Source organism: Eubalaena glacialis, chromosome 8, assembly GCF_028564815.1.
Source record: "Eubalaena glacialis isolate mEubGla1 chromosome 8, mEubGla1.1.hap2.+ XY, whole genome shotgun sequence".
NCBI lineage: Eukaryota > Metazoa > Chordata > Mammalia > Artiodactyla > Balaenidae > Eubalaena > Eubalaena glacialis.
In genome coordinates, this window is record NC_083723.1 from 117,419,637 (window position 1) to 117,442,934 (window position 23,298).

General features: G+C 47.8%; 1 protein-coding gene across 1 annotated transcript in view; it reads left to right on the forward strand.

Annotated features, from left to right (window-relative positions):
* The first annotated feature begins 4,686 nt into the window (after window positions 1–4,686).
* CLCN1 (chloride voltage-gated channel 1) overlaps window positions 4,687–23,298 on the forward strand; it is a 30,757-nt gene continuing 12,145 nt past the window's right edge. The window contains exons 1-12 of the mRNA XM_061198127.1: window positions 4,687–4,866; window positions 7,847–7,967; window positions 8,365–8,496; window positions 9,116–9,244; window positions 9,489–9,622; window positions 10,804–10,881; window positions 11,937–12,015; window positions 17,593–17,718; window positions 18,049–18,133; window positions 18,357–18,458; window positions 18,771–18,855; window positions 19,130–19,279. Of these exons, the coding sequence (XP_061054110.1) occupies window positions 4,687–4,866; window positions 7,847–7,967; window positions 8,365–8,496; window positions 9,116–9,244; window positions 9,489–9,622; window positions 10,804–10,881; window positions 11,937–12,015; window positions 17,593–17,718; window positions 18,049–18,133; window positions 18,357–18,458; window positions 18,771–18,855; window positions 19,130–19,279 (1,401 nt within the window). The remainder of the gene's footprint in view (window positions 4,867–7,846; window positions 7,968–8,364; window positions 8,497–9,115; window positions 9,245–9,488; window positions 9,623–10,803; window positions 10,882–11,936; window positions 12,016–17,592; window positions 17,719–18,048; window positions 18,134–18,356; window positions 18,459–18,770; window positions 18,856–19,129; window positions 19,280–23,298) is intronic.

The window sequence follows — 23,298 nt, forward strand, 5'->3', positions numbered from 1 at the left end:
ACTTCCATTGCCTTAGCTTCTTACAGCGTTCCTCACCACCTCACAAGGCATACCCAGAGCTGAACACCTCTTGTTTTGCTGCCAGATCTTTTTTATACAACCAGATCCACACCTCGGATGAGCCCATCTCCATTGTCATGGCCACAGGCAACTGCCCAAAATATGGCTCCCAGCACTGGGATTCCTCATGGTCAGAAGAGATGGAAGAGTCATTGGCAAGCAGTGTTGGTTCTGGATTGCTTAGATTATGGGATGGAGGCTGGAGGAACAGATTGAGCTAGAGTAGGATGAGGAGGATCCTAGAATTCCCTATCTCACGTGATCCAACTTGGATTTAAGGTTTTCCAGGGTTGGCACAGATCGTAAGAGAATTCTCGGGCAGCATGGAAGAGGTCTAAGCAGTGGGCTGTGTCACCTGGGGAGTTCTCGGGGTGTGCTGTGTCTACGCCCAGAGAGGTAGGTGTACACGTGCAGGTGGGCTACGGGGGGTTAACACGTTCTCTTGGAGCATTGTGGTAGGAAGCTGCTGTGGACCTTGGGGGAAGGAAGCTTGTCCAGGAATCCAGAGGAGGAAGAGTTAAGAGGGATGAAGTTGAGCTGAAACATCACTGGGTGGAGGAGGGGAACTGACCTGGGGAGTGGGCTGGACCCGGGGACCTTCTCCAGGGATGGGAGGTGGAGACACAGCCTCAGGGAGGGGCACTGGAATAGTGGGAGGAAAGAGTTTGGGAGGCGCGGGGTGTTGGGGATTAGAGAGCAGCTTATGCTGAGCTGGATTCCACGTCCTTCCCGCCCCACCCTTGAATAATGGTATCAGGTTGAATTTCAGAGCTCTGTCCCCGCTGCCAGGGGATTTTCTAAAATTATACCCCATCCCTGAGCTGGGGGCGGCCATTTGCTGCCCTCCCCCATCCTGTTTCCTGTAATAGGGAAGAGGAAAACAGGAAGAAATGGGGCAGACGGGATATGAGCAGAGGGGGAAAGTGGTCTAAGGTGAAGAGCTTCATAACAGCTATAGTTGCCCAAGCGTTCGGTGTGTCTCCCAGGAGCTGTGCAGCTTTACACCATCCTCCCACAGGCCAGGAGGGCGTCATCTCCCTGGTTCTTTTTCAGAAGTGGAAAATGAGGCTCAGAGACTTCAATTATCCAAAAAAAAAGATGTAGCTTTAAGGACATGGACTCTAGAATTAAATAGATGGCAAATGGTGGCTTGGCCTTTTAAGGTATCAGAGACCGTGGCTAAGGTACCTAACCTCACCCTTATCTAAACACGGGGAAACCATTGCTACCTTAAAAGGATGAAGGACGCTACCCTATGAGGGTGAGCATGAGGATGCATGGTGGATCCCACAGGGTTAGCACACTACAGATGCTGTTAACCATCACAGGATGAGCTTCAGTTTAGTGACACAAGTTAACATTCAGAGCTCACTTTGGGGCAGGCACTATGACTTTTGCATGCGTTCTTTTCTCTCTGTAACCCTCTTAAGTTACTGCCTTTCTGAGGAAACGGAGGCCAGGATGGGAAACAACCGGTCAACTTGAGTTCATGCTCTCAGCTAACAGTATTGCTTCTGTGACTTTTTTCTTAGCATGAGATTTTCTCCCTCCTCACTTTTTGGGGCCAGCGATTTTTCCCACTGAGCTGGGAGAAGGAGCCTGAGACCAAAGACTTTATTCCATCTTAGCCCTTTTTGGGCAGAGAATAGGGAAAAAGTGTACTGTATCATGTTCAAAAATACAGAAGGGGAGAAAGAGCCCTGTCCTGTGCTATCGGGAAGGCCTCATATGCAGGGTATGGGAAGGGACCAGGGGTTTTTGAAGGATCTGGAAGGCAAGGTCCAATAAGCAGTAGAGGAGAAATGACTGCCAGTGAGGACAACTGCAAAGGGAAAGTGTGTTCAGAGGAAGTTGCAGTTGCCTAGGTGAAGTTTCAGAAAGTAGGTGGTCATGGGTTCCATGCTAGGCTGGATGTGCAGAGGGGAAGTCATGACTGAAAGCGCCTTAAAGAGAATGTAATGGTGTATCGTCCAATGGTTGGAGAGGCCAGACTTGAAGAGGCGGGAGTCTGAAAACAAGGGTGTAACCCAGGGAGAAAGTTCCTGCTTAAATTGATGTGGGGATGCCAAGGGGCTGGCTTGTTCACGACCACCTATACCCTAACACACGTCCCCTTGCACCTGTGTCCCAGATGGTCATTTCAACAACCTTCCTTCAAATATAAATTCTATAAGCCTATAGGTTTTAACCTTCTAGTCTTATGGACCTCAAGAAAGTCTACTTAAAACCCCAAAAGAATACATATACAGTATACATATCTCATAGATAAATGCATGCTTATGAATTTGTTTCCAAATTTAGGAGCTTTTCAAAGAACTGCCCAGAAACCCATCTTTGGCCTTCCAAATAAGAGCCTCAGCACTGTTACCCATGGGAGGTTGGGATGGAGGGGGACACCGTTTACATTTTATTTTCTTCTCTTGCAGGCTGATAACCCATGAGATTTTAACTAGTTCTAATCTCAAACTCAAGATCTTTACTCTCAAATCCTTGCCCTTCAGCACTAGCAGCTGTAGATTTCCTTGACCGTCCTGATTTCACAATCTGGTTTTTTATAGTATTTTTTTTAAATTAATTAATTAATTTATTTGTTTATTTATTTTTGGCTGTGTTGGGTCTTCGTTTCTGTGCGAGGGCTTTCTCTAGTTGTGGCGAGCGGGGGCCACTCTTCATCGCAGTGCGCGGGCCTCTCACTATCGCAGCCTCTCTTATTGCGGAGCACAGGCTCCAGACGTGCAGGCTCAGTAGTTGTGGCTCACGGGCCCAGTTGCTCCGCGGCATGTGGGATCTTCCCAGGCCAGGGCTCGATCCCGTGTCTCCTGCATTGGCAGGCAGATTCTCAACCACTGCGCCACCAGGGAAGCCCCAGAATCTGGTTTTTAGAATTGCTGCTGGTTCTTCTAGGTGGCTTGGTGGAGTATGAGGGTTTTCTCAGTGCCAATAACCTCTGCCTTCAGATTTTGGGATCCATAACCAGGACCTGATTTTCTCAGGAACAGTGAAGAAATAGCAATTGCCCTAGATACTTGTTTCTTGGGATTATTAAGCCCCTACAGAAACTGGCTACCTTCAGGGGAGCCATACTCCACAAAGGCGTGAAAATCTTTTCTGTTTCTGAAGCCCCCCGCAAAGAATATAATTTCACTTTGGCATTCTATTTTCTTTATTAAGAAAGTATTTCTTTCATCTCACACCAACCCCTTAGATCTCTTTTCTGATATTCTGCCTGCAGAGGAGTGAGATATTACAGAACCTCCAGGCCCTTAAATCACACATTTGTAATCTTTGTGGGTAGATTACAGGCCTTCAGATTTATGTTAGAAAAGGTGCTTTTAATGGTATTCATTTTCCCACCTGCTTTGGACAGTCCCATTTAGCCTAGAACAAAATGTAATTGTAGACCAGATGTTTGGTGTCCCTACCCTGCAGTCCCTGAACTTTGGCTGTCCTGGGACAGACCTCACTTGGTGATGGATCCCGAACCACACATTGGCTCATGTTTATCAATTTTATTCTATAGTGATGAGCTCAGAGGGGAAGGACTGTACTAGGAAAATTGGTTTAAAAAAAGTGTGATGCCAGGTAGAGTAGTTTGGCCTTGGCCAAAAATTATTTATTGACCTGAAAAGGGAAGAATGTCAGAGTACTTCCCTGTCATCTTTTATGTTTGTCGGGCTCATCACGAGAAACGCCCTTTCCCTTCCCTCCCCGGCCTCCCTCGTTCCCCTGGCCCACTTCCCCTTCTCCCCCGTTATCTAACCTGCCCTGATAGACCTCCGAGGGATGCACCACGGTCTAAACGGAGGCTCAGTCCCTCCCTGTGCATCCAGGCTGCTGGCGTGGCTGACGTGTATCAGTCTGGGACGTGGGAGAAATGCCAGAACGCAAGGCTATCACCCTTGTGTCCCACACCCAGGGGGTGATGAAGGTGTGGTCAAGGGGATGACCCCAAAGCATCACCAGCGGCCTCTGGCAGACAGAAAAGGCAGAGCTGGAGCAGAAAGCTGAACACTGGCTGGGTTGGGGGAGCTGGTCCGACAGATGAGAACTAAACCTCAGGAAGACACAGAGCTGGGAACAACCCCGCAGGGAAAGATGGCAGAGAGGCACCGGTTACTCTCCCAGGTGAGTTGCTCCCCAATGTTTCCAGACCCTAGGATCGCTCCATCCAGCCCCTCAGCCCTCACCTCCCCACAGACTGGAGAAAAGAGGTGGGTTGCTTAGAGGATGCAGACTCGGGGCAGCACACAGGTCTGAGAGCATGCGAAGCAGTTTTCCATCCTGGTCTGGGCAATATTTATAGCCGGACCAGTGGCTTGAGGCTGGGAGCCTCCTAGTGACTAAGGAGGGGGACGGTGCTGGCCCTGCTGAGGGAATTCCCTGCGGGGCTGTCCCACAGGTTCTCATCCCAACCCCTCCCCCACACGCCTCTCACACCTGCTTCGACCCCAAGCAGATCAGATGTGGCAAGGGGGGGGGGTCATGTGACGGAGAGATGGCTATAAATAGCTGGGGGTGGGCACGCTGCCCCAGACGCCTTGGGGACAGGCAGGAGGACAGGCTTAAGGAGCTGTACTGGGGGGAGGGCAGGGGCAAGCAGGCCGAGGCCTGGCCGGGGGAGGGAGCATGGAGCCGTCTGGGTCCCAGCAGCATGGGGCCGAGCCCAGCTGGTGGGGTAGCGCCCCCCAGTACCAGTACATGCCCTTTGAACACTGCACCAGCTACGGACTGCCCTCCAAGAGTGGGGGCCTGCAGCACAGGCTCCGGAAGGATGCAGGCCCCCGTCCCAACGCCCGCCCCACACAGGTAAAGTCCTAAGGGGAGGGGGCGGTGGATTCGAGGAGACGGTGGTGCCATGGATTGGGGGAAAAGAGGAATCAGGTGAAAAGAGGGAGCAGTGTGATCTTTTTAACTTGAAAAAGTACGCGGTCATGTGTTCAAAATATGAACATTCTTCAAAGGTCTGGGTTCAGCCTTGTGAGCTCCTTATACAGAGATACACGCGTACTTTAACACAAGCTTTACTAACAGAACCCCCGAATCCTGGGGGGGAGACGGCAGAGCCACACATGCATGACGAGCTCGTGCTTACATAACCCATAAGAGGTGAGTGGCAGAGGGGACCACACCTCTGTGTGCGTGAGCTGTCCTTACACCCTCACCCGCGCTCAGACACCACCGGATTTCTCCCTCCCCACCCTCGGCAGGACACACACAAATCAGCACTTCTGCAGAAGGCAGAAGAGTTGGGATGAGTGGAGAAAAAGGACTGAATTGCGTATCAGTGATCAAAGATAGACCAGTGTCAAATGAGCAGAAGAAATATAATCAAACTTTCAGGTGGGAGGATTAATTAAGTAAGAACCGATGAAATGGCAGGCACCTGGAAAGGTACAGAGATCTGTACCCAGAGAGAGGGGCTTGTGAACTAATTAGGGATGTCCAGGGATAAATATCCTCCAGGGCTTCTAGACATCTAGGAAAGGGCAATGGGATGAGCACCGCTGAAAGACAGGCTGGGAGCTGGTCGCAGATAAATACACAGGTTAGGATTAGCAAGTGAATGTGCATGCAGAGAGCGACAGGATGGAACCTGTCAGGAGGACCAGGAAAGCAAGATTTAAAAGTGTTTTAGCCAGCGAGGCGGGGGCTGTGGTTCCGCTAGTTTACGGGGTCTAGACAGGACTGGGAAGCTGAGGGCTGGCCTGGGCTGGTGGTCTCAGCGCTGGGGGTCAAGAGGATCCACGTCTCAGCCCTGATCCGTCCCGAGGGTGGTGGGTAAGGGCGGCCCCGGAGAATCAGGTGGGGACTGGGACACAAAAGCCAGCAGAGGCTCCAATGGTGAGTCAGAGTGGGCTTCCTGGAGGAGGGGACCCTGGAACACTGTGTGGGGTTGGACAGAAAGACCTCTCCTCATGGCCCTGGGCTCACTGTCACCGTGTAGGTGGTCTGGGTGGGATGACAACTTGAGTAAAGGTGCAGTTATGGCACCTTCTGGTGACAATGAGGAAACCAGGTACACTAGCGTGAAGCTTCCTATTGGAAAGGAATGATGAAGTGACTTGGGAAGTAGGGTTGGGCTGGTCTCCAAAGGCCCCTGAAAGCAAAGAAGAGGAGTTTGGACTTAAGTTTTTCTCTGTTTAAATTTTATTATGGAAATTTCACACTTACACAAAAGCAGAAAGAGCAGTGTAAGGAATGCCCAATGATCAGTTATCAGTATTTTGTCAGCATCGTTTCATCCATCCTCCCATCCCCAGCCCCAGCCCTACACACACGGGTGTTTTTGTTCAGGAATCCAGACGCTGCGAATGCTTTCAGGCTTGACTTCTCCCTGCCCTCCCAGCCCTGCTCGACTGGTGAACCCTGGTCCAGCCAGCACCGATCCGGCTCTCTCAGTGTTTCCCAGCCCAGGTTTGGTATGGAGCACCCTCTTCTCGTCTCCACCAGCCTGGGAACCAAGGGGGCTGAGGCAGCCTGTGTGCTGGCCCCCTGTGGGCAATGTCTTCTCTCGGGGGCCAGGTAGGGCACAGAGGGAAACACGGCTTCTCTCAGTCACTAACCTCATCCCAGAAGACGAAAGAGCCATGAGCAGGGTATTAGTGTGTGCCTGTCCAGGACTCAGGCATAAACTCTACTTCTTGTATTGTGAAATCAGACCTCTTCCACCCAGGCTCTCCCAGAACCAGCAACATGGCCTGGCCTGACCCTGGCTCCAGAGGACGGAGTTAGTGCAGTGGAGGAGGGGCAGTTAGAGACCTTGCACACACACACACACACACACACACACACACACACACACACACACACACACACACACACACACACCCCCAAACACACAAGCTCTACTTCAGGAGGAAGTGGACTGACTTGCTTTATCAGGGCTGGGTCCAGTTTGTGCATTTGAGCACAGGAAGGGGAGGTGGATGGGCTTTCTCTAAGCCTGGCAGGGCATCTGAGGGGCCTCATTAAAGCTAGACACACCGAGGCCAAGAGCAACGAAGAGTCACCTGCTAGTCTTTCCTTACCCCATCCACATCAGTGAGGGGGTCTGGGGAAACAAAAGAGAGGCTGAGACACAGGAAACAGTGACACAAAAACATGTAATTGATGCAGATGCCCAGTATCAGCACAGTTTTTTTAAAAAAAATACATTTATGTATGTATGTATGTATTTATTTATTTACGGCTACATCGGGTGTTCATTGCTGTGCACGGGCTTTCTCTAGTTGTGGCAAGCAGGGGCTACTCTTCGTTGCGGTGCCGACTTCTCATTGCGGTGGCTTCTCTTGTTGTGGAGCACGGACTCTAGGCGCGCGGGCTTCAGTAGTTGTGGCACGCGGGCTGTAGAGCGCAGGCTCAGTAGTTGTGGCACACGGGCTTAGTTGCTCCGCGGCATGTGGGATCTTCCCAGACCAGGGCTCGAACCCGTGTCCCCTGCACTGGCAGGCGGATTCTTAACCGCTGCGCCACCAGGGAAGCCCTTAGCACAGTTTTTGTATCCCTACTTCAGAGTAGAAATTGGTCCCCTTGAAGAAGGTTGCTATTGACCAAGATGACTACAGATGTGCAAGGGTGTGGATGGATAGACAAGGGTGAGGAGTGGGAAAAGTGCAGACGGAGAGTGGGGAGTGGAGGGCACGGATGACCACAAAGTGACCCTGCCCGAGGCCCTCAACACCCAGGATTTTAAAAAGCTGTTTGTTTTATCTGTGGATCTATATGCTTCCCTCTATTTCTTTTAACCCTTCAACAAGACAGACCTTTCCCATCTCCCTCTGTCCAGATCTATGGCCATCAGAAAGAGCAGTTCTCAGACAAGGAGCAGGACACGGGGATGCCCAAGACGACGGACTCCAGTGCTTCCATGGATAACAAGGATGAGAATCACCATTCTAAATGCCAAGGTGATGGGGACTGGGGAGTAAAGGAATGTGGGATGGAAGGAGGTACAGGGATTAGGACACTAACTCAGAAGACGTGTTGCATATTTCTGGCTCACCATCCCCACACGCACACCAAAGCCCTCCTCCAAGTATTAAGGAGAAGACATGGCTCCCATGTCCTTCTCACTCTGCCATCCTACTATCCCTCCCATGCAGCCCCAAGAAACTAGGGTTTAGAAAGGAATCAAGTAGCCAATGGGGAATTGGACTTTGGTGCCTTCTGAAGGGCAGAGAGGTGAGAAGAAACTCAGGGAATGAGACGTATAGACAAGACCCCGAGGGCCCTACACCTCCCATCCTCAGCCACACACACAGAGCAGTGACTGGTTACCTGCTTCTCTTTACTTTCTTTCCCTAGGTTGTATCCACGGTCTGGGACTCGTGATGAGAAGAAAATTAGGGGAAGACTGGATCTTTCTGGTGCTTCTGGGGCTGCTTATGGCTCTGATTAGCTGGTGCATGGATTATGTCAGTGCCAAAACCCTTCAGGGTAGGTTTAACCTGGCCCTTTGCCCTCAGCCCTCCCCCTACTGCAGTTGTGCTAGGGTTTCGACCTAGGGTAAGCTGGGGGGGCTTTGGGAGGAGGATGGTGCACAGAGGAGATCAGGTGTAGCTCTGGCCCAGGATGAGACCAGACCCAGACCCAGACCCAGACCCAGACCCAGACCCAGATCCATTTTTTCTGCCCCTCCCACCTGCTACCAGCCGAGCTGTGGGGACCCCTCTCACAGGGTGACCAACTTTTCCTAGTTCTCCTAGGACTTTTCAGTTCAGGCAACTGGAAACACCTGGAGTCCCAGAAGCCCCTCAGTGCCAGGTTAACCGGGGTGGCTGGGTGCGCCACAGCCTCTAATGACGCGCCCACAGAGTGTGGTTTGCTGCACTGGCGCCCACTTGACCTCCTACAAGTGGTGGGAACTTGAATGGGTCACATCTCATCCCCCAGCTTAGACCCCCCCACGTGTCAAGTGAGAACAGTGCCATCTCCGAGGTCGAACGGGATAGCCATGGCGGGAGCACGCTCCTAGCACGCTGTCCCATGCCGCGAGTGTGGGATGGCGGCAACATGCCATCCACATAGGACTAAGCCCAGACGCCTGTCTCTGCAGCCTACAAGTGGACCTACTACCAGATGCAGCCCAACCTGCCTCTGCAGTTCCTGGTCTGGGTCACCTTCCCACTCATCCTCATCCTCTTCAGTGCCCTCTTCTGCCACCTCATCTCTCCCCAGGCTGTCGGTGAGAACTTCCCAGATCCTACCCCATCATGCCATCAACATAATCCAGCAGAATCTCATTGGCCTGTAGACCTCGCGCTCCCCTCCCTCCCTCCCCAACCCCCCTGACAGTCCTTTCGCTGCTTTGCTACTGTCCTCCCCCCATAGACCTCTCGCCCCACCCCCATGTCCACTATCTGGATGTCCATCTACCTTTAACCTCCAGCTTGAACGTGCACACAATCATTTTTTAAAAACCCTTTTAGGCTCTGGAATCCCTGAAATGAAGACAATACTTCGCGGGGTTGTCCTGAAGGAATATCTCACCCTCAAGGCCTTCGTGGCCAAGGTTGTGGCCCTGACTGCGGGGCTGGGCAGTGGCATCCCTGTGGGGAAAGAGGTAGGACTCCAGTTACTGTGGGGTGAGCTGGGCAGGTCCTCAGGCAGAGGGCAGCACTGAGTCTAGAGGGAGCTCCGGGGGCAGCCGTGGACCATGGGAATTCTGGAGGAGAGATACATGGGAAGGTCCTCATCAGCCCTGGGAGCACCTTAGAGCAGAATCTCGCATCCTGGGCACTGTGGGCATTTGGGGCTGAGTAATTCTTGGTTCTGGGGGGCCTTCCCGTACATTGTAGGATGATTAGCAGCCTCCCTGGCCTCTACCCCCTACATGCCAGCAGCAGTCCTCCCCCCCCAACCCCCCTTGTGACAATCAGAATGTCTCCAGACATTGCCAAATGTCCCCTGGGGGCAAAATCTCCCCCAGTTGAGAACCACTGACTTAGAGACAATCCAGACACATTCTGTGAAAACTGAGACCTAAAAGAGGCTGTGTGTTTTTTCAAGGTTATGCTCAGGTACCTTCTCCCCCGCCTGCAGCCAGAGTTATCTTTTCAAAATGGAATCAGGAATGTCTGCCCTCTGGTCAGGAACTTCAAATGGCTTTCCATTCCTCTTAAAATGAAGTCCACCCTTATTCCTGGGGCCTAGGGGGGCTATGGTGATCAGGCTGCCCCTCCTTCCCCGAGCTTGAGTGACCAGGCACTTCCTGCCACTCAACTGCGCAAGCCTGCCCCCCTCTTGGGGCTCCTGCACTTGATGTCCCCTCAGCCTGGAACATTCTTCTTCCCGGTGCCCATGTGGCTCACGCCTCATTTCCATCAAGGCCTTCCTCAGTTGTGACCTTCCCCATCCCACCCTCAGCTTTCCTGGCTCTCTCTCCTCTGACTCTCCCTCAATTTCTTCTTAGCCCCTAGCATTTTCTTTGTTTCCCCTTTTTTTGAAGCAAATTTATGTATGTATGTATATATGTATTTATGGCTGCGTTGGGTCTTCGTTGCTGAGAGGGGGCTTTCTCTCGTGGCGAGCGGGGGACATTTTCTGAAATGATAATATGCTGGCGTATCACCCCCCTTCCTCCCTGGGATGAAGCTCTGCGAAGGCAGAACCTCCATCTTGCTCACGTCTGTATTTCCAGCCCCTGGTACGGTGCCTGGAGCAACCAATGTCTGTCCAAGAATGCCACCAAGCCCCCCATCCGGCCCCCTGCCCCTGACCCCTCGTCCCCCTCCTCTCTCCCAGGGCCCTTTTGTCCACATTGCCAGCATCTGCGCCGCTGTCCTCAGCAAGTTCATGTCCGTACTCTGTGGGGTGTACGAGGTAAGGCTGAGAAGGTAAAAGGAGCTGGGGCTGTGCGCGCTGGCGGGTGGGGCAGGGCTGCCTTGGCCGTGATGCTGAGCTGGGCACTGCGCTAACCCACGTTCCCTCGTCCCCACGCACGTGGCGCCACCCGCCTACTCCAGGCACGCGATGCCGCTGTTCAGCCTGTGCCCGTTCCTTGACGCCCACCCCCACCCCCACCCCCACCCCCACCCCCATCCCTGCCCCCGCATCGGGGCTCGGCACGTGGTCCGCTCCTCGGCCGCCCCGGTGTCAGTTCCCCTCCGGTGCCGCCCCGTCCCTTTGTTGTTCCTGCCACTCCACCCCGTCTCGTGCGCTCTCCCCGACCCCAGCCCTCCACCCGCCCTGTCCGTGAGCTTCTCTGTTGCAGACTGTGCCTGGGCGGCTTGATCTCCTGGTGTCGGCCTGCGCGGTGGGCGTGGGATGCTGCTTTGCAGCCCCTGTCGGAGGCAAGTCCCACTTCCTCCCTACCCCGGTGGCCTGAGGGGTTGGAGTGGTTACCACAAGCTTTGGGGTGGAGAGGGGTGCTCGCGGCAGGGGCTGGTGGGTGGGCCTTCAGGGTGTGACCCTGGATCACAGGCCCTCGTCTCCAGGCACCCGAGCTTTTTTTTTTTTTTTTTTTTTTACCAGAGAGCTGTTCTTTTGAGGCTGGTGGCTATTTCTTGCCGGCTTTATTGGTGCTGTTTGTCTGAAGTCCTTTCCTGTCTCTCTTGCTATTGACACTTCTTGCCCTGATTGTCCCCATCTCCAGCTCCTCTCTGGTGACCATTTATTGGCTGACCTTCCTTCCATATATTTGCCTAACATTTATTTCATTTTCTATGTTTGGCCTTGTGCTAGGAGATCACTTCCTGTTTGCCAAACTAACTGAGTTTCTCTTGGCCTGGGATCGCAGGGGGGAGATGGGGCCACTGTGATTCCCTGTGACTTAAGCCACTCCTTCTTTATTCCCCACCTTTGCCTGTTCTCCTTTCCTCTTCTGCTCCCCTGCCCATCCCTCCCATCTGGCTCTTTGTCTGTGTCTCCCCTAGTAGCAACCATACTATTACACTGACATGCTGACCGTGGGCTGTGCAGTAGGAGTCGGCTGTTGCTTTGGGACACCACTTGGAGGCAAGTGATTTACCCCCGCCTACGTCTGTCCACTTGCCTGGGCTTGCTCCCAAAACAGTTTTTGTCAGCATCCCCAAGTTCGAGTATGAGCAGTTAAAACAAGAGTGAAGCAAGAATAGCTAACTTTTAGTGAGCATTTACTATGCGCGGGCAATGTTCTAAGGACTTTACATCCCTTCCTGCCCAAAGCTGGATGAGATCTATGTTAAGGAAGAGAGAGAGAGTTAGTGACTTGAGCAAGGTCATCCTGTTAATAAGTGGTAGAGCCAGGAAGGAAAACCGAGGCGGCCTTTATGGGTCCCGTACTTATATTAAAACCCTTTGTATTGTTGGATATTTTTGCCCTTCACTTATTACATCTTCTAACAGGGGACTTCTATGTATGTTCCTCTTGGTTTTTTGCTCTTGAATAATTCATTTTTGTCATTGTTGGTTTTAATTGAAGTATAATTGACATCTCTATGTATTTTCTTCTCCAAGGGAAGACTTACCTTTGGTTGTATGTTGTTAAGGACATGGAAGTTTAGATGGACCTTATTTAGATTAATAGTCAGCTTTATTTTTATTTTTTGGCCGTGCCTTGGGGCATGCGGGATCTTAGTCCCCCGACGAGGGATCAAACCTGTGCCCCCTTCATTGGGAGTGCGGAGTCCCAATAATCAGCTTTAAATGAGGGCTACAGATGGAAGTTAAAGTGTCGTTTTTCCTTGGCAGCAATTAAAATTGAGTTTAGCTCTTTCTACTAATGTTAGACAAAGGGTAACCTTTCAGATTATTTTCCTTGTCCTGAATAACTAACAAGTGGGCATGGTCAGAGAAAGCTGTTGTATCTGTTTATTTACTCATTGATAACAGTTATAACCAGATTAACAGAGCAAGGATTATATAGATCATTCATTGGATTCATTGGTGATAAAAAAAGACACCGTGTTGACAATCTGAGAAGCAAAACTGCAGGAAAGGCATATGCTTCTTAAACGCACCAGCTGTTAGAGGTATCTTTCAATTATGAACATGTAATCAGTCCTTTCATAGAGGAGTCTTCAGGAAACTCAGATGACTTGGCTCAGGAACGATATATGGATAAACATTTACAGTTAATGAAAATGTACCATGCTCACTTGAACTGACACTGCACCAATGTCAGCGAACACGTCAGCTGGCATCCTGTTTGCACTCTTGTTGTCAGCTCTTGTCATTAAAGTCATAGTCTCCAGCCAGGGAAGGGTAGTGTGTTTGAATTTCTGCACACATTAAATGTTCACACTCGCATTTATACCCGCTTTCACCTTTTTTTGGTCTTTTGCCTTACAAATCCAGAAGGTCTGAAGAACATTTTTAGAAAGGTAGCATTTTTTTTGTTTTTGTTTTTAATCAGATTCTTTTAAAGTGAAGAGAATATGAATTTTTTGCATAAAACTGGAATTTCTGGGGTGAATGAGGAAGGTTCTTCACGATCCTGTGTAAAGAACGGGAGAGGCAAATAGAAAAGTTACAGATAAAACATGGCTCTTGAGAAAATGTTAAGCATTGAAAAGTTAAGATGCTGTTTTCAAGATGTTTGTAATAAGTGGCAAATATTAAATGAATTTGCAGATAACATTACTTGATTGCTTTTATTTTATGAACATAGACTAATTCTTAAATTAAAAAATTAGTATTAGAATAATTTATTCACTATATGGTCAACTCTTAATTCCTTACACCGATGAAAGAAATTTGCTTCAGTGTTTGGCTAAAATGGCAAATACGTTTTTGCTTCCATATGTGCCCTCTGCCGTGAGCCCTCTGGGCGCTGTGCTGGTTCCTGTGCTCTCAGGTACCCACGGCTGAAAGGGTAGACAGGAAGGCAAGCAGACCATCACAGTTTACTCAAGAAGCGTCCCAGTGGCAGCCTGGGCAAAGTGCAAGGAAGATATTCTGGAGAGAGAGGAGACAGCATTGCAAAGTCAAGATGTAAGGGACTAAAATTAACATATATGTGCAGTTCTAGAGGATACAGGGGAAGGAATGACAGGAAATGGGTCTGGATAGGTACGTGGGGGCTGAATCATGAAAGTCCTCATAGGAAATGCACAAGAATGTCGATTTCATTCTCTAGGCTAGAATTAGCCCGAATGTGTTTTATGGAACACAGTTCATGGTGTTAATAGACATAACCTGTAAACGGTGTTCCAAGATCAGATAAGTTGGAAAATACTGGGTTCAAAAGGTAGTTTTTTAAACTGGAAGAGTTATCAGAACGTTTGATATGCTGACAGGTATTGTGACTATCCCAAGTGTAGCATTTCCCACAGAATTCTTTTTGCAAGGACCTTCTTATGGAACTCATAGCATCTCATGGACCTGACTTTGGGAAACGCTGTCACAGGTGAAGGGGAGCCATGGAAGAATTTCAAATAAGGAAGTGACATGGCCAACTCTGGCAGATCTGTACAGGATAGAACTGGCCTGTGGATTAACAGGATTTATCCAAGATTAACAAGAAGACTATTGTCATAGTGCTGATGCTAGATGATGAGAGACCGAACTGGGCAGAGGCAGAAGAGATAGAGAACAGGATGATATATATGGGTGAAAGAAAATAAAATCGATGGGACCTGGTGGCTGATTTATGTGAGGATGTGAAAGGTAAGAAAAGAGGAGGAATCTACACTAACTTCCATTTTTATAACGAGGGAAATGGCGTAGATAGTGATGCTGCAAGCAAGATAGGGAATATGGGAAGTGAAACAGGTCTGGGGGAGCTGATACATTTCACTTTGAATACCTTGCGTTTGAAGTTCCTGTGGCGTCTCCAAGTGATGTCAAAGAGGCAGCTGGCTTGGTGAGTCTGAAGTTCAGGAACTGAGCTGAAAGCATGGCTTTGTTAACCAGTAGGTTAGCATGGAGGTGGTAGTTGAAGCCACGGGCATGAATGAAATTGAGAAAGTATGTCTATGAGTAGCAGTTGTCGGAGACCAAGGACAAGGTGCTGGCTGGGCAGAGGCAAAGGCGCCAGGGGAGAAGACAGAGAGGAGCCTTCAGGGTGGGAAAGAGAGCAATATTACGGAACCTGGGAGACTAGAGAGTTTCCAAATGCTGTTTGTGTTTTTAATGCTTTGTTTCCTCTTAGCAGCACATTTTCTGTCTGGCTCAGGCGAATATGAAAATGAGCTCTCATTCCGAAGTACACAGTGACAGACTGTTAGAGAAGGTGTCCCAGAACCACATGGCAGGAAAGAAAATCTAGCCTAGGATTTCAAAAACTGGTCGTAAACTATTCATGAGTTGGATAGTTTACATCCGACAAGTCAAAGCCGACTTTGGTTTTGTTACTGTTAAAGAAAAGGAGAGACTTGCTCTACCTGACTCCCCACTGTGTCAAATCCTCCTTTTAGGCCAAGGAAACAGCTGCCTTACCTGATAAGATTTGGGGAGCAGGGGCGATAGGTGGTTAGCAAAGCTCTGTCCCTCAGCTTCCCTGTTTTCTGAAATGCCACCCATCTATTCTCTTCTGCTCTCGGTCTTCCTTCTCCGTCCCCCTCTCCCCTCTCCCTTCTGTGCATCCATAGAACAGGCCTTGAGCCCTGATTATGTACCAGGCACTGTGTTAGGTGTTGGGTTCCAAGGAACTTTCAATCCTGGGGGAACTCAGAGATGTAAATAAACAACTATATCTGAAAATGCTAAGTGCTCTGATGGTCCAGAATTCCGAGAGAACAAGGTAAGGGAAGGACTGTTTTTACCCGCGGAGGGGGATCGGGGATACCTTCCCAGAGAAGGCGCCATTGAGCCAACCATGAGGAATCCTCTGTCCAAATGCAGCAGCTACTCCACGAGGGAGTAACCACACTCCCTTGGCATAAATGACTTCCTATCATCACTGACTGTCACCTACGGAGGAGAGGGCTGGGGTTCTGAGGGATTCAGGAGATGTGACTTTTGAATCTAGAACAGGGAGAAGAAAATGGCTCAGATGTGAGAGGCCACCTGCAGGAAGAACAGGTTGGGGGTCTTGGGCTGGCCAGCAGCCGTTCCCGCAGAGAGCAAGGGAAGACGAACCTTATCTAGTTCACGGGCTTTCCTAGGTCTGGGCCTCTTCTCCATTCATCTAATTATGGGCTGCATTTCCTTGTTTTCCTTCTTCATTTCCGATAAAAATGAGGCTTAGCCAGGTGTTAGGTAATTCTCTTGTAAGTTTTTACTTTGCATCTAATCACAGTCTATTTGCTGATTCTTGGTATGTTTAAAGACTGTTTTCTTTGCATCTTTTTTTTTTTCCTTTATTTATTTTTGGCTGCTTTGGGTCTTTGGTGCTGCACGCGGGCTTTCTCTAGTTGCGGCGAGCAGGGGCTACTCTTCGTTGCGGTGCGCGGGTTTCTCATTGCGGTGGCTTCTCTTGTTGCGGAGCATGGGCTCTAGGCTCACGGGCTTCAGTAGTTGTGGCATGTGGACTCAGTAGTTGTGGCTCACGGGCTCTAGAACGCAGGCTCAGTAGTTGTGGTGCACGGACTTAGCTGCTTCGCGGCATGTGGGATCTTCCCGGACCAGGGCTCGAACCTGTGTCCCCTGCATTGGCAGGCGGATTCTTAACCACTGTGCCACCAGGGAAGCCCTCTTTGCATCTTTTGAGTCTATCTTTTATACCCTTATAGCTTCCTTACTTTGTCTCTACCCACTCTTGCTATTTTTCTATCTATTTACCTTATCATTTGTGTTCCAGCATCTACTCTCAGAAACAGTACAACTTAGGACTCTTAATTAGGTTTCCTTCTACCTCACCCACCTTTCTTTTTTAAAAAAAAATATTTATTTATTTGGTTGCATCAGGTCTTAGTTGCAGCATGCGAACTCTGAGTTGCGGCATGCACGTGGGATCTAGTTCCCTGACCGGGGATCGTCACCCACCTTTCTTAAGCATAATTGTTTATAGCTTCTTCTGGCCTCTTGGTTTTCCCCCTGGACTTGGTCCTTTTCAGTCAGGTTTTTAATACTAATTTTTTTAAAAATGTGGATGAATCCTCTTTCCTTTCTTGCAATATTGAGTATTGTCAGGTCTCACAAAGCCCTTTCCTATTCATTTTTCTTATTTCTTCCCTAAAAGTTGCATGGTACGTGGTGCATGGGAGAAGGGAGGAGAGGTTGAAGGGGGTGTTAAGGAGAGTCCCTGTACATCTTGAGCTCTACTTGGCACTCTGGTGAGCACCTGCTCTGGAAGCTTTCTCTTTTGTAACTTTTCTTGCAGAAATTTTTCAGATCCCTGTGGATATCAGACAACTGTGAATCCCACCCAACCTTGCTTTCTAAGGGATGGAGAGGGCACGACCACCTGACCCTCAGGTTTTGTGGGTTAAACCCCCTCATTTCCCATTCTCTCTGTATCTTGTTGAACCACATCCCTGGCCTGCAAAAAACTGCTAGCATGAGCAGGTATATGGTTTAGCGCATGGCACACTCTAAGAGACCATCACTTCCCAGTACTGCTCCCCCTGTGATTGAAGTTTCAGCAAAAGCTCCTTGGGTCCCCGGGGTGGGAGTGTGGGAGAGAGCCTCACACTTTTGTCTGCACCTGACCCTACTTCCTTGCCCCTACAGGAGTGCTGTTTAGCATCGAGGTCACCTCTGCCTACTTTGCCGTGAGGAACTACTGGCGAGGATTCTTTGCAGCCACGTTCAGCGCCTTTGTTTTCCGAGTGCTAGCCGTGTGGAACAAGGATGCTGGTAACAGGGAAGCCCTGGGGTGGAGGCAATGTGAAATAGGGAGGCTGGTAATGGGGCGTGGAGGGAAGCTCTGTGGGGCAGTGCAGAAAAGGAGTGGGTGGCATCATTCGGGAAGTGAGACCAAGGCCCAAGGGTATATATAGGGCAAGGATACAGGTCATGGAATAGGGGAGAGTGTCTCTGCCAGTAGTGTTAGAAAAAGGAAATCAAATAGAAGAGGAGACATTGGGATGGGAGGAAGCTTTAATCCTTAAAACCTATGACCCTGGTTCCTTCTCGGTGGGTTTCTGTGGTGCTCCCACCATAATCCTTGGCCTTTCCATCCCATAGTCACCATCACAGCTCTCTTCAGAACCAATTTCCGAATGGATTTCCCCTTTGACCTGCAGGAACTCCCAGCCTTTGCAGCCATCGGGTGAGTGGGTTTGTCTGCTCTGGGGGACAGTGGGGAACCAGGGCTGGGGCGTGGCTTTGCATTGGAAGGGACCCAAGCTGGGAAGGTGGGGTTGGTGTGGGTGAAGTGTAAATTGTTGGGGGGAGGTGGGTAGAAAGGGAAGGTGTGTGCCTGGCATTTGTTTCCCTGCGGTGGCCAGGTCCGAGGGATGAGGGTTTCATTTCTGCATAACTTACACCCTCAGGATTTGCTGTGGGTTCCTGGGAGCTGTATTTGTGTACCTGCATCGCCAAGTCATGCTCGGTGTCCGAAAGCACAAGGCCCTCAGCCAGTTTCTGGCTAAGCAGTGAGTCACCGCCCTTCTTCTGCCCTACCTGTTTACCTTCTGGTTTCTCCAAGAGTTCCTCCCTTTTAATCTTTGTGGAAGGCGTTAAATGCCTTTAGGTGGCTTGTGATAAAATATAAAAGCCCTGATACTCTACCAGGGCTGAATGGTGCGGTTTCCCCTTTAAAGATCGCTTGCTGGTGGAGAGAATGCTCTGTCTAATGGCCTGAGACTACTGTAGACTCCAGGAAACTTCGGCTTACCAGAGTCCAGAGAGTTGTCCACTGTGGCCTGGCTAAATTAGGGTGAGGATTAATTCTGTTTCTTTTTCAGCCGCCTGCTCTATCCTGGAATTGTTACCTTTGTCATCGCCTCCTTCACCTTTCCACCAGGAATGGGACAATTCATGGCTGGAGAGGTCAGCTCCAAGGGTGACCTCTGAGGGTGGGAGTCAGGTCACTGAGCACATGACTGGAACCAAGGCAGGACAGGGCCACATGGAAAAGAGGAAAGAGCACAGGTGTCCCTCAGGCTTCTGAGCATATGTGCTTTTGCCCAAGGATAGACTCTCTCCCTGAGAAAAAAGCAAAAGGGTCCCATGAAAAATGAAACTGGGGAATTAGTTCTCTTAAAAAAATGGAAGTACTGAACATCCCTGGAGAACTGCTCCCTTTTGCTTCCTCCTCTCACAGTTGATGCCTCGTGAAGCCATCAGTACCCTGTTTGACAACAACACATGGGTAAAGCATGTAGGGGACCCTGAAAGCCTGGGCCAGTCAGCTGTGTGGATCCACCCAAAAGTCAATGTTGTCATCATCATCACCCTCTTCTTCATCATGAAGGTACCTCTCCCTACACCCCTGGCTCCCTGGGCTTCTGTTTTCAACCTAGGAACCGGGGTGTGCATAGGGTAGGGAAGGGTAAAACTTCATTTGGTCTTCGTCCAACCTAATAAAAAAACAGTTTGGAAACCAGAACATAAGTAAGTTGCTCATCTAGAGAAGTGAGCCAATATCTGGGTTAATGTTCCATTCATGTCAGCTTAGTGATGTTGCCATAATTATTATAACCCTTCTAAAGGTTCCGCTTGCTAAATTATTGAGACATCACAGCAGCCAAGTAAATAAGGACAAGAGCTTAGCAATACAGATAACTGTGTAAAGACCTCAGATAAATTAACCAAATCCCCCCACATGTTAGATAATTAGGTACTTCATTCTCCATGCATCTGATTATCCATTTTCAGATGATTTGCATATCCATATTTTCCCCAGTCTAGTGGATGATCTCTTTTCTAGAATTACAAAAGGGATAAAATATTTAAATCCACTTTATTAGTGACTATAAATAATTTTTATAAATGTTATTATTCTCTATTTAGGTAGTGAGGCTGTGAGGATTTTGCCATTCTTAAACCATTTTCTTCTAACTTCAATTAGGAAACAAAAGCTGATCTCTTTTATAACAGTTCTTTTTCATATCTGCCCGTCAAGGATCACGTGTTTATAGACTTCTCAATTACTGCCTTATGCAAGTATATTGTTATTTCCACCACTGGTTGTGACATCTGTTATAATTGCTGATTGCCTTTTTTTTCTCTTTTTTGATGATTGCCTCATTATTAATAGTATGTCTTGCTTGAATAACCCAACATTTTCCTCTATATATTAGGGCCTTCATTTGAAAGTCTGTCCACATTAAACTTTCATGTTTTTTCGTACCTTCCTATTAACTTATTCTTGATACTTATTGTGATCTATATTTCCCCAGGATATGAGTCACTAAGTTATATTTATATTGTAATAGCTGTAGTGGGTTCATTTATTCAATAAATGTTCTCATGCACCTACTGTGTGCCAAATATGTAATACTTGATTATTGATCTTTTGTGAATCTAATGCTTATGGTTGAAAAAAATTACTTTAAAATTTCCTTCGTGGTTTTTTGCTGCTCATTTAATGTGCTTGTCAATGGTCTTATCCTTAGAGATACCAGGTGCTTGACACACCAGGTTCCAATTCTGTCACTTATGTTCTCAGGATTTACTGTGGGGTTTCTGGAGGCTGTATTTATGTGTGTTCTTTTTCATTCCATTCCAGGGGGATTAATTGGGTCTGTGGCTTCCTTATTTTGCACACCCACTTTATTAATTAGATCATTTTCATTTCTTCCTTCAAAAGATTTGATATTTTTATCATAAAGAAGTTCTCAGTGTCTTGTTAGGGGTCTGATTTTTGGACTTTCGTTATAGAGTTTATCTTCTCTAATTTATAAACCCCAGCTTCCTGTAATTGGTTGTTGAGCATACAAACCCATCTGCAGTAACCAAGTCCAAGTTTTGATGGCATCTCAGAATTTCTTGTTCAATGATAATAATGGTGTTTTTCTGATACTCCTCTAGACTGAGCTGTATGGTAACTTCGGGATCATATATACTTTTGAAATGTTAAGCATTTGAAAATTTTTGGAGAAACAAAATTCTGTATGTATTTTCAACATTTCCTTCCCACCTGACCTCATTTCCTCAGATTCCCAAGTATATCTGTGGATTTCACTTTACAGATTAAAATTTATTCTGAGAAACCTACTTGGATTATATAGCAGGACTCAACTGTATGTCATTCTTATTAATTTCTCACTGAATTACATCCTCAACAATGTCTACATAATAAGTGAATCGAGAAGAAACTCACATTTCTTGGGCTATATTTCAAGCCCAACAGTTTGCAGCAGGCCTATGCTATTCTATAATATTTTAAATGTAAAACCATTCACTGATATAAATCCATGATATTACCTAGTTATCACTGCTTCCAGCATTTTCACTGTCTTATCATTGGACGCATAACCATACCCTTATTATTTCCAAGTGTGGACAACAGGGTGCATAGGCACATTAAAACATACAAGTGACTAGAACGATTTTTCCACAGTTTGATTTGAAATTTAGCTTATGTGGTCTTCTGGCAGTCTCAGTGCTCACAGATAAGATTCTCATTTCAGCTCTTTATAACATTGATGACGGGAACTTCCATCTTCTCAATTTTAAGACATGGAAGGCATCACCATGTTGTAACTCTGGAGTGTTTATAATGAGTATGAATATAATTACAACATCTCAGTTTCCTTTTTAATAAGTCTAACATTATTACCCAGATCACTGAGTTCTCAGTACAGCCTGAGGCTCTGTAGCATTCTTGCCTAATCTACCTATGGTTCCTTCCTGTGAAGGGTTTAAATAAAGTAGAATCTGTGATAAGGGGTCTCTAGTTTCCCAGTTCTCTAGAACTGGGTGTCTAAAATCTTGGGAATTATTGGTGTTCCAGATCACTTACCCTGCTTCTGGATCTTCCCTTTCATGTGCTAATAGCTCAAAAAGAATGCTAGTCTCAAGTGTCATTCTCTGCGCTGTAGGAGTTGATAACTTCAGTGTCCTCTGATCCTGACGCTATTCTTACACTTATGTTGGAGGATAATCTGAAGTTCATCCTCTGAAAGCAGACCAATCAGCCACCTATTATCTTTATTACTGGAGCTTTCAGATTAACCTGAGCCTACAAAATCCCTTATGGCTTTCATGTACTTATTCCAAAGAGATAGTACAGAATAGTTCAAGGGGTCTCAAAATGTTATATGTCAGGATCACTTAAGAAGCGCCTACAAGCGCCTAGAACTCTGTCTCCAGACAGTCTGATGGGGTAGCCTCCAGTGGTGTCTGGTCATCCGCAGTTTAAACAAGTTCCCCCGAAAGCATTACTGTTGGATGTTTTAAGCAAATATTAGCTCTAAGTGTTTCTGCTTTGCATGAATACTGTTTGACCAAACTCTCTTCTTTCTTTCCTTCCTTCCTTCCTTCCTTCCTACCTACTTACTTAACTTACCTACCTACATCCTGCCTGCATTTACTGAGCACTGTGCCGGTGCTGAGAGAAGGCAAAGACAACAAGATACACTCTTGCTACACACTCGAAGAATTTGCAATCTGTATCCTCTTCAATTGTACATTTAACTTTGCTGTTCTCAGCTGTTTTAAACAGTCCTATTCTGACATGGCAACATATGTATTTTGCCTCTTCTCAGAGCTTCAGGGATGAAGGCTTTTCAGAGCCTTCATCATTGTCTCTTGAGGACAGCCCTGGCTCAAAAGAATCTCTCTCTAAGGTTCAGAAAATTAAGAAATTTATTTCTCATTAGTTTACAATAAAGTTGGTACAGTGTTTAAATTGTAAATATTTTGAGCCTGGCAATTTTTTTTTTGACCTTTAGCTGTTGTCATCTTTCACCAAATTAGTTTGAGATCTTTTTCTAAGATCAGCTTACTTATTTTGGAAATGATATGTAAACCTGTTGCTTAATTTATATATTATGTCTCATATGTTTATTTCTTTTACAGATATTTCAAAGGTTCAACCACTACTCCTTTTCCCATTCGGTTTCTCAGTTCTTTTGCATTCTTTGCTGCAGAATGTACATATTGCTTTTGCTAAAATCATCCCAATTCCTGTTGGAATACTACCTTGGCCTTGGAGGTCTTTTCTATCACGCTGGCTGATTTAGCTGGCGCTCTCAATGTGCTCTTGCAGGATGGTCAGGACAGATCTGATTTTCTGATCCTTTGTTGAAGGTGATTTGATGTTAAAGGAAATGGCTTAGGCAGGACTGTCGTCACTCCAGGTTCCCTTGTGAGCCTTGCCATATAGATGGCTTTGTAAATGACCATATTGAAGCTAAAGCAGTCATGCAGTAAGTCACTATGACTTTAAGGTGTCTGCCACTTAGAACTGGGGCTTTTTTTTTCAGAAACAGAGTCTGGCCAGGAAAAGATATCCTCCACGTTCAAGAGCTCAGGCTGCTTAGCTGA